Raw genomic sequence first — 14,333 nt, 5'->3', positions numbered from 1 at the left:
ATGAGAGTGAAAAAGGATATATATATATATATATATATATATATATATATATATATATATATATATCAAATTCCAACGTACACCTTTGGGTATTCAACTATTTTTTTAGTAATAACTTGCAAATCATACTTTTTTTGATGGAAAATTGAATATAATAATAAAAAATGAGAAATGAGTATAAAACATACTAAATCCCACTACACATTGAAACCATGCCATGTAATTCCTTATTTTATTAATTTGCTAAATAAGTTATTATTATACCGGACACCAAGAAATGATGTATATATATACTAACAATTAAGATCAATATCCATATCCCGAGTGGTCCTAGACTCATCACAATTAGGTATAGTTTTGTCGTCCACAACAACAACCCTATTTGGTGAAGGTAAAGCAATAGTTAAGTCAAGATTCAAAGAGGATGAAGAATTATTAATAATGATTGTTGTTTCTTGATCATCTTCAAATTCTTTTGTGAAGGAGAGTTTATGGTCTTTGTTCATGGACTCATCACATGATGATGTACCGGCACCAAAAACATGACAAGGACGAGGAAAACCTTGGTGTAGCTTGTGATTATTTGGATCAATTCCCATTTTTATTAATTTTCTACGAATGTGAGAATTCCAATAGTTCTTCACTTCATTATCCGTACGACCAGGCAATCTTCCAGCAATCAGTGCCCACCTAATATATAAGTTATATTCATTACCAAAATATTATATAATTGATAACTAGTTATAACATACAAATTAAAATTGCATTTTCATTCAAATATATTTTTGACAATTTAATTCTAAAATTTATAAATTAATTTTTAAAATAATATCTACAATAATTCTTTAAGGACAATTTTAAAGACAAAATAGGTCGGTCTATTAGAACTATGTGTTTGAAAATTTTAATTTTAACAACCATCTAGAAGACTGAGATAGTGATTAATTTTCTCCTTATTTTTCGTTAACATTTATTTAAGGATGATAGCTAAATGAAATGTTGCGAAGTAATTAAGGTACCGATTGCCAAGGAGGGCATGGAGCTTGATGATGAGGTCTTCTTCATCTTGTGCAAAAATTCCACGTTTTATGTCTGGTCGTAAGTAGTTTAACCATCTTAGCCTACAACTCTTGCCACAACGTTGCAACCCTAATGATACACACATATCACACATTTTAAATTATAATATGTTTATTTTGTCTATAGATCTTATGTAGAATTTTCCCGGTGTAATCTACTACAGAATTATTAAATTAACGGTATATTTTATCTCTTTAAATCTATATGATTTTATTTTGCACCTTATGGTGTATTTATTATTGTATATAGTATGAGAACATGAGATAAAATGAACTAACCAGCAGCCTTAGGAATGGAACCCCAACAGCCTTCACCATGAACTCGTATATAATCAATTAGCTTTTGATCTTCTTGCTTAGACCAAGAACCTTTGTTGATGTTTTCTTTGTCACAACAAGGTTTTCTCATTGTTAATTATTTGGGGGGTTATATGGATGCTAAAGAACACAAAAAGATAAAAAATGTATTTGTAGAGAAAGAGTACGTGTGAGTGGTTACCATGACAAATGTGACAAGATAAGTGTTAGATATATATTGGTAAAGAAGGGAGATATATGATGAGTTGACTTGGACTGGTGGTTTAAGTTTGTGTAGTTGGTGTAGTAGGAGTATATGTATATGTTTGTTTGTAATTTTTGGAATAGGATAAGGGTATTTGACTTTTTTTGTTTGTTACATGTGTTTCATCGCTTACTGTTAAGTAAATGTCTTTTTCAAGTGTGAGGAATATATATGAATTATATATATATAATAGGAATGTGATACAAATGATAGATGTTAGGATCTCTTAATTATTTGATTGAGATTTTGATTCCTAACTATATAAAAAATATTTGTTGGAGTAAATTCGATTAAATGAATTTCAAGGATCTCCAAAGATTAATCTATGCAATTGCACATGGATATATTTTAATTAATTTACCCAAAAAAAATGAATTAGAGGTTATGGTTTTTAAGTCAAATTCTTATTTGATTGGCACAATGAAAATGGTCTAGACTCTAAAGTGCATGTACTAGAATCATTCATGTAAATAATAGACATTGTGGCTTTAAATTGCATTTGTGGTCATTGTAATTATGTCTGCAAATCTTTATAATTATATTGCAGAAGAATGCGGTTAATTAGGCCTAAATTACGATTGTATCAAAATTTGAAATATGTTGCGGTCGGAATTGTAGTGCAATTTAAAACTGTGATGCAGATTCATAAAAAAGGATAGAAGAGGAGAAGAAGAAAGAAAACAGGATAGAGTTTCAGTAGGACTAATAAAACTATTGAATAATATTGACTTAATACAAAAGACTCAGTATAAATCTCTATTTAAATAAATATATGGACACAATCCTAAATTTAAAATAAATAATAATATTAATAATGATAATAATTAATAATAATAATAATAATAATATACTTTAAGATTATAAACCGATGTTAATAGGTACTTTTAATATTCTAACAATTTAATTGTTTTGTTTTATAGTTAGAAGAAAATAATTTAGGAACATAATCCAAATTTTGGAGGAAGGTAGAGGAGTGGTGAGAATGTAATATAAATCAAGCTTATGCATGCACTTCTCATTTTGTATGAGATTAGGGACAGCTTAAACATTGGCGTAAAATCATTTTTTATTAGTAAACGGTTTATCTATTAGTACAATTTTAACAAGAAACTTCTTAATTAATAAGTAGTAAAGTTGGTGTAGTACAAAGGAGCATATGAAAAAATAGTCCTGTAGAATTAAACACATGTTCGCAAGTTGAAAGACAGGCCTTTTCCACTACAGCTAGCAACTAACAAAATTAAAATAAATATGACAAATAAGTTGTATACACGGATATGTATTTTTTTATAAAAAAAATTGTATATCATCCGCGTATAAAACTATAATAGGCGGCAAAAAAAATTTCTCAAAATATGGTACTCTTATTTAAAATGGTCTCAATTAAAAATGTGTTCTATGCCTACAAATATGTTAGCTAGGTGCAACAAACACTATTTGCAATTTCATCTTTTTAATTACATTTCTCTAGTCTAATTGCAAAATTAAAGAATCATAAATGTATAAACAATTTTGCATACAAGTATTAAGGTAGTGAAGTAATGTTTACGACCATGCAATGACATTAATTGTTAATATGAAATGGATGCAGTTTCCATGCATGCAGTCTGGAAGGCCATCTCAATTTCAACTTGCCACTTGCTGCAGCTATTTGATTCTGATAATTAAGCTTCTACAACAACACAAAAAAAGGGGGGGTTTGGAATTCTCTCAATTCTTATTGAGGGCAAAAAAGGGAAGAAAATGCTGAAAACGAAATGTTGGAAAAATGATAGGGACTAACTTCATCTGCAATGCAACAATAATGGACTGGACCACTTCTATTAAAAATTACAATTAATTTAATTTTCACTTTTAATTGCTACTATCTATGTAATCCACATAACTATAGTGAATTTGTCTGAAACTATGATCATATATTTAAATTTGATCATATTTAAATTTAAATGAGAGGAAACTATAATTTTAGTCCCCAAAAGTGTAGAACAATGTCATTTTAACCTCTAAATCAGTTAAAACTCAAATTAGTCATCGAATCATTAGATATTCAGTCGGTATAGTCTTTGAAATTATAACGGTCAAATGCTATTTTGACAATAAATTATATTTTTCAATGACTTTTATGATAGTAAATTGTATCTTTCAATAACTATTTATAATTCGATGATTAATTTGAGTTATTATTGAATCAGAAACTAAAGTAACACCGTTTTACACTTTCAAAAATTAAAATAATGGTTTACTAATTTAAATGGCTACAAAGACTTAGCAAAACGTGAGGAAAATAAATGATGAACCAAATCCTATATAGCTAAGGAAGACTACTATAATTTTCTCTCTTTATCCAAACAAAAGAGTATTGTGAATTTGTGAGCTAGTAATATCCTATTTGGACTGGTTGGTTGATAACATCTAACAGTCTTTCTTTACTCTGTTCAAGTACATCAATAATACTGATATCAAATAGTAGCATTTTTCATGAGCATGCTACTGTTGACAGATTCACATGAATCACAGCCTCTTCAACCGGTCAACTATAGAACAAGACAGCTTTAGGAGAAATTATCCATTCAACATTGTACTAACAGACTTGCAGCCCAATATGGATGAAGTGTTGACTGCCAACATGTCCCAAATCCCAAATAAAACAAAAATCTTAAATAAATGGGTAGACTATACATATATACCATTTAACACATGAAATTATACATACAATGTTAATGATACAATACTTTAAAAGAATGTAGTAACATAATAAGTAATTAATGGTTGAAAAATAAATGATCATGATAAACAAATCCAGTTCAAATTTTGTTCTAATTCCATCCCATTTTCTAAAAGTAAAAGTAAGGATTTTTTTTATTTTTTTTTATTAAGCATTTTGACTATATATTGATGTTTAACTGGAAAAAAAAACGTCTCATTTTATTCTGTTTTATTATAAAATTTCTTCACACTCTATTTCTTGTACTAACTATAGAAAATCCAACACAAAATCATTTTGTTATTTTTATAATTAAAGTTAACAACATAATGGAAACTAGAAAACAGAAACAACAACCAATCCCTGTCAAAAATAAATCAAAAACAATTAATGGCCTATTATTTCTTTCCTGGACACTTTCCTCCTAGTGATCTTAGCCTTAGAATAAATTCCACGGGAATTCACAGTACATTCATGTTTTGAATTTCTGGTACACCGATCAATCACGTATAAATTTATAATGAGTTTAATGTGAATATCTAACTTCCGACTATAAGTGTTTACAAACGGATGGAGACAATGAGTTGTGAAAGAGTCTAACTTCTTTCAGCAAAAAAAGAGAGGCTGACTTCCAACTAGAAAATTAGAAATGTTGATGAATCAGATTGGAACATTTTGTTAAACCTCAATTCAACTGAAAAGCAATAACATATAAGTTTCATTAAGATAAGGTCTAAATAAAACAAATTCGAATTGACTAAAAATATAAACTAAATAAAATTATATAATGATTATATTTTAATATTCATAAGAAAAATAGTTTATTAGTCAATTAAGGTTTAACCAATTGTTAAGTATTCGATTTATATAAAAACGTGAGTTCAAACTCTTGTCGATGTAATAATTTCGTTGATGAAAAGCGCTCATTGTGCATTAGAAAACTTTCTTACTCTTATGTATTCTTGAGGCCCATCTCACCTCAACTCTACATTAATTATAAAAAAATAAAAAAAAAAATAAAAAAAATCAGTTCATTGAACTAATATGTCCCCTTCCTTCAATATGGCATTATCAAATGTGTCATCCAAATTAAAGTGATGATAGGAATTTCTTTGTTGAATCAATATTCCCCAGCTCAGTAACAAACAAAACATTGCTATCAACTAGCTTAGAAGTTATCTAAAGAAAACTATTTCCGTTAACCTTAATTGTGATCAAGCCCAAACAGTTAAATTATGCTACTACCATCTGCCAAAATTCAAGGTCAGCTAGCGTTTACATACTACCATTTATAGGATGGTATAGATGTCATAATTATAGGGATGCTTCACAAGTGAAGAATAAAGAAACAGATTTTTAAAAGGTTGAATAGATGTCAAAATTAATATACATACTAAATCAGATAATTGAAAGTTTGAATAGATGTCACTGAACTAACTATGAAATCATTAAATGAGAACACAATATTTACCTGATACAGTCACAAAGAAGACAATCTGAAATGACAAATAACATTATTGGCAAAAATGCCAGTTTTACATACATGAAACATTCATCATACCCTGAATAATTGACATACAAATATCCAGCCAGTAGAATGCTAACATTATTTCATCCATTCCATTTTGTTTCATCGTGACCCAATTATTTCCATTCCATTTTGTTTCATTGTGACCCAATTCTTTCCATTCCATTTCACTTTCTAATAAATATCCAAACATAGCCTAAGTATTGATAACTTTTTTAATTGGTATTCTGAATATTTAATCAAACTTTCATTAAAATGCATTACAAGGTCACACACAAAGGAACAAAGAACTAAGTCTACCGCGAGACAAACATCAAAAGATTGAAGCCGAACAGATAAGTCGAAACATTCACCCAGATGAGATTGAAGCCAAAGATCAACAAAGAACAGAGACAACAAGCAGAGATTGACAACAAAGAGGAACAGAGATTTAGAGACAAGTGATGGAACGATGTCAATGACATTTAGGTTTGCACTTGGGCTCCAATCATGGGTCAATCGCCCAGCTCGTGAACATGTGGCAATTTTGACCGATTTCACAATCTTCCTGGGCAAGCCCACAATGATCCCACCAAACTTGCAGTCATTTGTGTGAGACCATGATTGTAAACCTCCATAGAAACCATAGGATTGAACAATAAAATCCTTTTTAACAACATTACTCAAATTGTTTAATTTCTTAAGATGTAAACACTTATATATCAAACAAATTTAATCCACTGTTAAGCATCAAAATCAACTGCAAATAAAACAATTGGAGTTCAGCTGAAAAATGATAAGAATAAAGGTTACTGCATATCATCATACCTTGCACTTCCACACCCTGACCAAGCTTACATAAAATCGAGAAAAATAGAACTCGAGATGGTCCATTTTCTTTGTTCTTTGATAGACTCAACTAGTCTGGCTGTGGTGATTCAGACTTTCCATTTTTCTTCTCAAACCACGCTCTTTTTCTTCCCAAAGTGTGACTCAATCCCAACCTGAAACTCTAATTTGCAGAATCAAACCAAGCCCAGTAAACTTCAAAATAGACAAGTGGGATTTTGAGAACCTTCTCATTGGATCAAACAAAAAGTATTTAAAGTTATGGTAGTAACTGATGGGTAAGCTTGACAACTTTTCTTGGGAGAAATTCAAAAATAATAATAATAATAATAATAATAATAATAATAATAATAATAATAATAATAATAATAATAATAATAACAACAACATCATCATGTAAGCAAATTAAACTCAATTGTTAAGACTAATTAAACAATTTAATGTTAGCCTAGCCATTAAGCCTAGAAGTTGTGCCCAATTTTGACTAAAGAAAGGATCAACATTATGTCATGCATCTAACCTGTATTATATGGTGACAGCATACAAAAGGAAGCATATGTATTATTGTTGAGATCCTACATTGACTAGAGATACGCCTAAATTATTCCTTATAAGGCATGAGCAATATTCGCCTCTTGAGCTAGATTTTAGGCTAAAGTAAGCTTAAGCCCTAATTCTAAGCTAAAACAATGAATAAAAGAAGAAAAACAGTTATAGAAGTTAAACAAAAGAAACAGCTTTCCTCGTACCAAAATGAGGGAGTTGGAACTGATACAAGCACTATTAGTTGAATCAGAAAGACATGTTTTTTCATTCACATCTTATTATGACTCACCAGCTGATTAAGAATTTCAAAATGTACAGTATTGATTACATGGGTTTCTGTATTATCAATTATGGTCAATGCGCTTACTCAGTTACTCCTCTATTCTTTTCTAGCATATCCTGAGAAGGCTTCGACACACATCCTGAACCCAGTCGCAACTCTAATACAATCTATACAGTACCATATTCACCAGCTATAAAATAAAATGATACTATAAACCAACTTAGACACTAACCAATGCAATTAAAAGCTGAAAACCAGAAACAGCTAAATAAATAATTGAAATTTTTACTTCTATTTATTTTCAAATTACAAGTACTAATAGATTACTTTTTACATCTTCTCAGCAGGCTACAGATCCAATAGCAATATTATTCTTAAAGCTTAGAAAAATGTTAAACATGCTCAGCTGTTTCATGTTGGGGCCATCCAGCAAGTTTCCCATTCTCCATCTTCTGCGAAATCTGACATTTCCTTCAAAAGTATAAAAAAAATGATAGAATAGCTGAATTCCATAATCATCTAACTAATACAAGAACAGAAATGAAATTTGCATGATCCATGAAAGCAACATTTCAACATATTTCTACATAAACTTTAAACATAACTAAAAAGAACACAGTGTAGTGTATTCATGAATTAAAATGAAATAACATATTTCTACATAAATTCCGAAGGCGAATTGGCATCGGGTTTCACATTCCCTAAACCACCACCATGATGCAAAACCTGAGGAGGCAACGTCCCCAAACCACTGCCACCACCCAATCCATCATTCCCAGAACCAAAAAACTGACAAAGTATTCTAGCCATAACACCAAGTATCTGCATTTGATTATGACAAGCCTCAGCATGCATCTGCATCATCTGCTTCTCGTGTTCAACCTGCATAGCAACCATCCTCTCCCTCCACTCCATCTCTTCCTCCTCCATCTTCTCCTCCACTTTCTTCCTCCTCCTCTTTTCCTCCTCAAGTTCCTTCTCTAACCTCACCCTCTTCTCAACTTCCTTCTTCAATTCCCTCTCCTCCAATTCCAATTCCCTCTCACTACAACAACATTCTCTTCTCTTAAACCCTAATTCCATCTTTTTCCACTCCTTTTTCTCCTTCATAAACTCCCTCTCCCTCCTCCTTTCTTCCCTCTTCACCATAGCCTCTCTCAATTTCAAAATGCCCAATCCTAATCTCTTCAATTCATCTTCACCAACATCATCCTCGTCCTCCTCATCATCATCATCATCATCCTCACTATCATCATCATCCTCATCATCGCAATCATCGTCATCATCATCAATTCCAAACCCTAAATCACAAGAAACAGAATTACTATTATTATTAATATTGTTAGTATTCTGATTATGATGATTATGATTAGGTTTAGGTTTAGGATCGATTTGAACATCGCCGAAAACTTGTTTATAATTGAGGAAATTCTCCCAATGATTAAGACCATCATTCCAATTGAAATGATGAGGGGAGAGGCGGATCTTGTGTTTAACACCGATGTACTGATGGCGCATATTTTGGACTTTGATGGAGACGTCACGCCAAGACCACTTGAAAGGGAAAGTGGTTGGGTCGTGAAGGTGGTGGAGGGCGTTGAGGTGATCGGCGATAGGTTTGAATTTCTTCTCGCGGGTTTTGAGTTTTGTTAATGTGCCTGAACGAAGAAGTTCGGAGTATTTTGATAGTAGGGTTTGTTCTTCTAGTTCTGACCATTTCTTTCGCTTCATTTTTGCTGCTTTTACTTCTTTTTCTTAGTTGATGATGATGGAGAGACTGTTACACCATGGCTGATCTTGCTTCATCACAGGGAAAGGAGTCTAAATTATTTTTACTAAATCATTACTTTCTCTCTCTAACTTCAGATTGATTTCTCTCCTTCTCATAGCCGTGAATTAAGGGGATACTAAACTAGTTTTAAAATAAATATTATGGATTTAAATTTGATAAACTTACCTAACCACTTATTTATTAATTAGTATAAGTATTTGGTTTTGTGTCCATTTTAACGATTTAGCGTTCTCATGTTATTATTGAAGTTCATTCATGTAAAATGAATTTATTTTAGGTTTAAATTACTTTTAGTGTTTTGGGTGTCTTTTGTCTTTCAAGTTGTTTTGGTGCACGGTTGATATTAAAACTTGTTATCGTATATTGTTGCTTAGTAAAATAAGTGATAAGTGTGGATTGTTTGATACAAGATTTATCTTTGAGACTTGATTGAACAACAAATTTTTGAACGCAAACTCCCTTTTGAATTGTTCTTTTTTGTTATTGGAGAAACTTTCCTTATTATGATCAACAAGTATGGTCATGACGTTACGGAGTCTTTGGCAAAACAAAAAACAAAACGTTGGAATGTGGTTAATGATAGCTCTTCTACTTTCATCTTCCATGGGCATTTTTGTCTTGTCCTAATGGTTTCCGCCACTGAGTTATGTGAAGTGTAATATAGCGAATATTATTAGTCTTTGTTTGTCTTAGGATGAGTACTGTTAGTTTATGGGAGTAAAGACTTTTTAAACGCAAATGATTCTTGATGTTCGACTTGGAGAAGGTTATAGGCTAAAGGAGACAATTGAATGGATGTGGGAGCTTAGCTTGAAATTTTTTTTTAGATGAATGCCAAATCGGGGTGGGAGATGGCTTAAAGCACCCTCAATAGGATATCATTGAATTTGTTTTTTTGACTAATAAATTTATAGCCTTCTTTCGATATGTTGTTTAAACTTTAAGGTTGAGTTACTTAGGAGAAAAACTAATATATTTATTCATATGTTAACTAAGACCATCATTTTTAATGTTCATTTTTTATTTTTTATTGATATTTCCACTATTTAGTTTTTAATGAAAAGCACTATATTTTTTTTTTTCCGTAAAAAAATGTGGTGAGTTGGGTCTTAGAAGTTTGCTTAAGATACTAAAAACCTCAAAATTAAAAGAACATTTACATAAGTATTAGCACTAATATATTATCCACCAATGAGATTTTCACATCAACAGCGAAATTCAAATTGGTCACAATTGAATTTGAGTTAAATCCTTACAAACTATAAGCATATTTTATCTTTATTTGTTTCTTTTAATTTTTCAACTCTTGATTCCTTTGTTTTTTAAATAACATCAATGAAGCTTGATTTGAGGCTATATTTTGCAATTTGAAGTTTATTTCATGGATTCTTTGCATGTTGGATCAAACTTAAGTAGTATGTGCAATCCTCATCACCCACACCTCCAAAAGTCTCCCAAAAATTAGACTCTTGCTTTCGTGTATGACAATACATTATAAATATTGAAAAATTGAGGATTTTCGTCTCAAGAATAGTACATCTTCTTAGACTTATAATAGAAGAATAATTTGTATAATTGATAAACATAGCTTCATTACATAAAGTTAGGGGTGGCAAAATAGGTTGAATTTATCATACCAATCCCCGTTTAATCCACTTTTTAAGTTGGAGTGGTTGACGTTGGATTTTAATTGTGAATATTGAGGATAGAATGAACATAATTTAAGGAATGCATCGAACACATTTGTGATATTGAAAATTTGATCGACTTGACATAAATGTTTCTCCAGAATTGAAACTCAACTTATTTAATGCTTGATTGTGCTCTTAAATATCAACACTTGTTTACAAACATCAATTTTCATGATGATAATTATAAGTTTTGTCCATCAGCTGAAGAATGGAAAAATTGAGAGAAAATATGTGCATTCTCATTGCCTTTTTATGAAACCATGAACTTTATCTCATGAACATCATATCCTACTTTCCACTTTTATTTTTTGCAGGTTTAGAAAATTCAGTGTTTTGATTGAGAGTGTGAAAGATAAAGTCACTATATTAAAAAAAATATGGCTGAAGAGATTATGATAGTTTGAGAAGTATTGTGATGATTATAATGTAATGCTTGGGAGCGACTCTTGAGCCTAGCATGAAACTTTCTTCATTGGAATATTGTTACACAAAAGTTGATCCACTTATAAACGTTAATTTGAACTGCATCTCCCACTACTTGTAAGGAATCTAGTTCCTATAGTTTCTCTCAAAACTTGTTTATAAGTAGCAATACAGATATATTCAATTTATAGTTTAATTACATTTTTTTATTGAGTTATTTAACCTTATATTAGTTTAATGTTTTCCTTTTAAACTTCTAATGTCATTATATTTTTTTTAATCAATTTTTCATGTGATTAACTTGTGAAAATATAATAGGAATTGTATGTTTACAAACAACATCTTGCTACTAAAATTGGAAAGACACAACTTATTTATTTGGATGAGCCAAGTTTGGATTTTGCTCATTGGGAGGACTTGAATGTATCGCAATGGTAGAAGGATAATTGGTATCAATTTAAGAATTTATCTTTAATGGCTCACAACGTGTTACATAATTTTTGGATTAAATAAATTTTTAATCTTTATAAAATTTAATTATTTTATTTATAAATTTTATAAAAAAAATTCATTAATTTTTAAGTTCTTAAAAATTTTCGTTTTTATTTTTTGTCTTGATTTTGTACCAACTAATGTGTAACATTCAAATTTTTGAATACATTTTTACATTGATACTTAGGACATTATAAAAAAAATTGCTACAAAATTTAAAATTTTTTAACAAATGATAAATTAAATATGATTTTTTATACACAAGAAGCTTAAAAATTCATATTTAATTCATCATTTGTTAAAAAATTCTAATTTTTGTAAGAAAGTTGTTAAATATATCATAAACATTATTGCAAAATATTATTAAAAAATTTAAAAGTTACACAATAATTTATTTAAAATTAAAAAGAAAAATTGAAAATAATAAATTTTTGACTAAATTACATCCGCAGTCCCTTAACTTAATTTCAGGTAACGTTTTAGTCCTTTATCTTTTTTTTTTTTCCAAGTTGGTCTTTTATTTTAATTTTAAGTAACAATTTGATATTTTTATGTTTTAAAATATCAACAATCTTGTCATTTTTTTTACAAAAAATCATCAAATTAAAAAAAAAGAAACTCATAAAATTCATTATCATCTTCAATAAAATGCAAATTTGATCAAATTCATAACTTAAATCTTGAAATAAACTCATATTTTCATTCTTTATTTGATGTTGTTGGAGATGAAAATACGAGTTTATTTGAATATTTGAGTTATGAATTTGATGAAATTTGCTTTATATTGAAAATGATTATTAATTTTATGGGTTTTGGTTGAAAATTTTGATGATTTTTTTGAATTTTTGTAAAAAAAAATGATAACATTATTGATATTTTAAAACATAAAATATCAAATTGTCACTTAAAATTAAAATAAAGGATCAACTCGGGAAAAAAAAAAAAGATAAAGAACTAAAACATTAACTGAAATTAAGTTAAGGGACCACAAATGTAATTTAGCCTAAATTTTTTTAAAAGGACTAGAAACAAAATAGTGTGTTGGATTCAAGTAGACTATTTTTTATAATGACTAGAAACAAATTTTTTGGTGGAGTATCCTAGACTATTTTTATTTTGAGGTTATATTGTTTGATTCAAGTAGACTATTTCATGTTCATTATTTTCGTATTGTTGAATTACATTGAATTTAGATTTAGTGGTTTATTTTAAAGATTGAATTGACTATTTTATTTTTAGGCATAATTGTTTATGCAGTTTTTTAATTTAATTTCAGATAACACTTTAGTCATTTATCTTTTTTTTTTTCTCTCGATTTGGTCCTTTATTTAATTTTAAGTAAATAATTTGATCTTTTATGTTTTAAAATGTTAACAATATTATTATTTCTTTTACAAAAATTCATCAAAATTTTCAAATAAAACTCATAAAATTAATTATCATCTTCAATATAATACAAATTTCATCAAATTTATAACTCAAATATTCAAATAAATTCATATTTTTATTATTTATATTTTTTAATTTTTGTAATAAAATTAAATAAAGGACCAATTCGAGAAGAAAAAAAGAAGATAAAAGACTAAAGTGTTATGTGAAATTAAGTTAATGAACCACATAAGTAATTGTACCTTATTTTGATTATATATTTGGACCATTGCAATTTTTTCTTGCTTCGAAGGTCATCCATCAACTTGTCGTGGGGCGGGACAAGGTGGATGTTTGAACCCACGTACCTAAGATAATCTACTCTTTTTTAGATATGTTAAAAGTTAGACTAAATAGGGCGAGTTGGCCTCATATTTTCATCTCTACCTAACACCGTTTTTAGGAGCTACTTGTACTACCATAGAAACCTCCTAAAGAATCACTAAGAGGGATTTGACATGCATACACAAAAGGACCATAGGATAAGAAAATGCATAATATGATAAAATGGATCTAGAAATATGGTGAAAAAGGGAAATGTAGATTATGGAAAATGAATTTTGTGGAATGAGAAGATTCTAAAGACAAAAGTGACGTCTTTTATTCAAATAAATACACTAAGAGAATAAAGCGGAGCTTGAAAAATGTGTCCATCATAGTTTGATTAGTGTATTATTAGCATACATACATTTTTTTTCATCGCAGCATATGATTATTTAAAAGCACAACTGACAAATTGTGTGGGTATGTGAAAAGATGATTTAACGAGAAAGAAATAGTTTGTTTATTACATACAATCAATAGTAAGTATTGTGAGAATTCCATAACAAAATTAAAATTACATTGAGTAAAATGAATCTCAGTACTTCAAGAGTTTGGAAAACGTACATATTTTGTCTCTACATCAAGAACCATTCTTCCTTAACGTCGAATTTAGAGTAAAATAAACCCTTCTAATATAGACTAACTCCTATAAA

At 29.4% G+C, this 14,333-nt stretch overlaps 1 protein-coding gene across 1 annotated transcript; it reads right to left on the bottom strand.

The window, feature by feature from the left end:
* Positions 1-213: 213 nt before the first annotated feature.
* LOC101490995 (MYB-like transcription factor 4) lies at positions 214-1,603 on the bottom strand. Its single transcript, XM_004490805.4, has 3 exons — positions 1,359-1,603; positions 1,020-1,149; positions 214-690 (listed from the first exon to the last, which is right to left on the bottom strand). The coding sequence occupies exons 1-3, from the start codon at positions 1,486-1,488 to the stop codon at positions 294-296; spliced, it is 657 nt and encodes a 218-aa protein (XP_004490862.1). The 5' UTR covers positions 1,489-1,603; the 3' UTR covers positions 214-293.
* Positions 1,604-14,333: the final 12,730 nt, after the last annotated feature.

Source organism: Cicer arietinum, chromosome 2 (assembly GCF_000331145.2).
Source record: "Cicer arietinum cultivar CDC Frontier isolate Library 1 chromosome 2, Cicar.CDCFrontier_v2.0, whole genome shotgun sequence".
In the NCBI taxonomy this organism is placed as follows: Eukaryota; Viridiplantae; Streptophyta; class Magnoliopsida; order Fabales; family Fabaceae; genus Cicer; species Cicer arietinum.
Note: the sequence above shows the minus strand (reverse complement) of the source record. Positions and strands in the feature narration are given on the sequence as shown.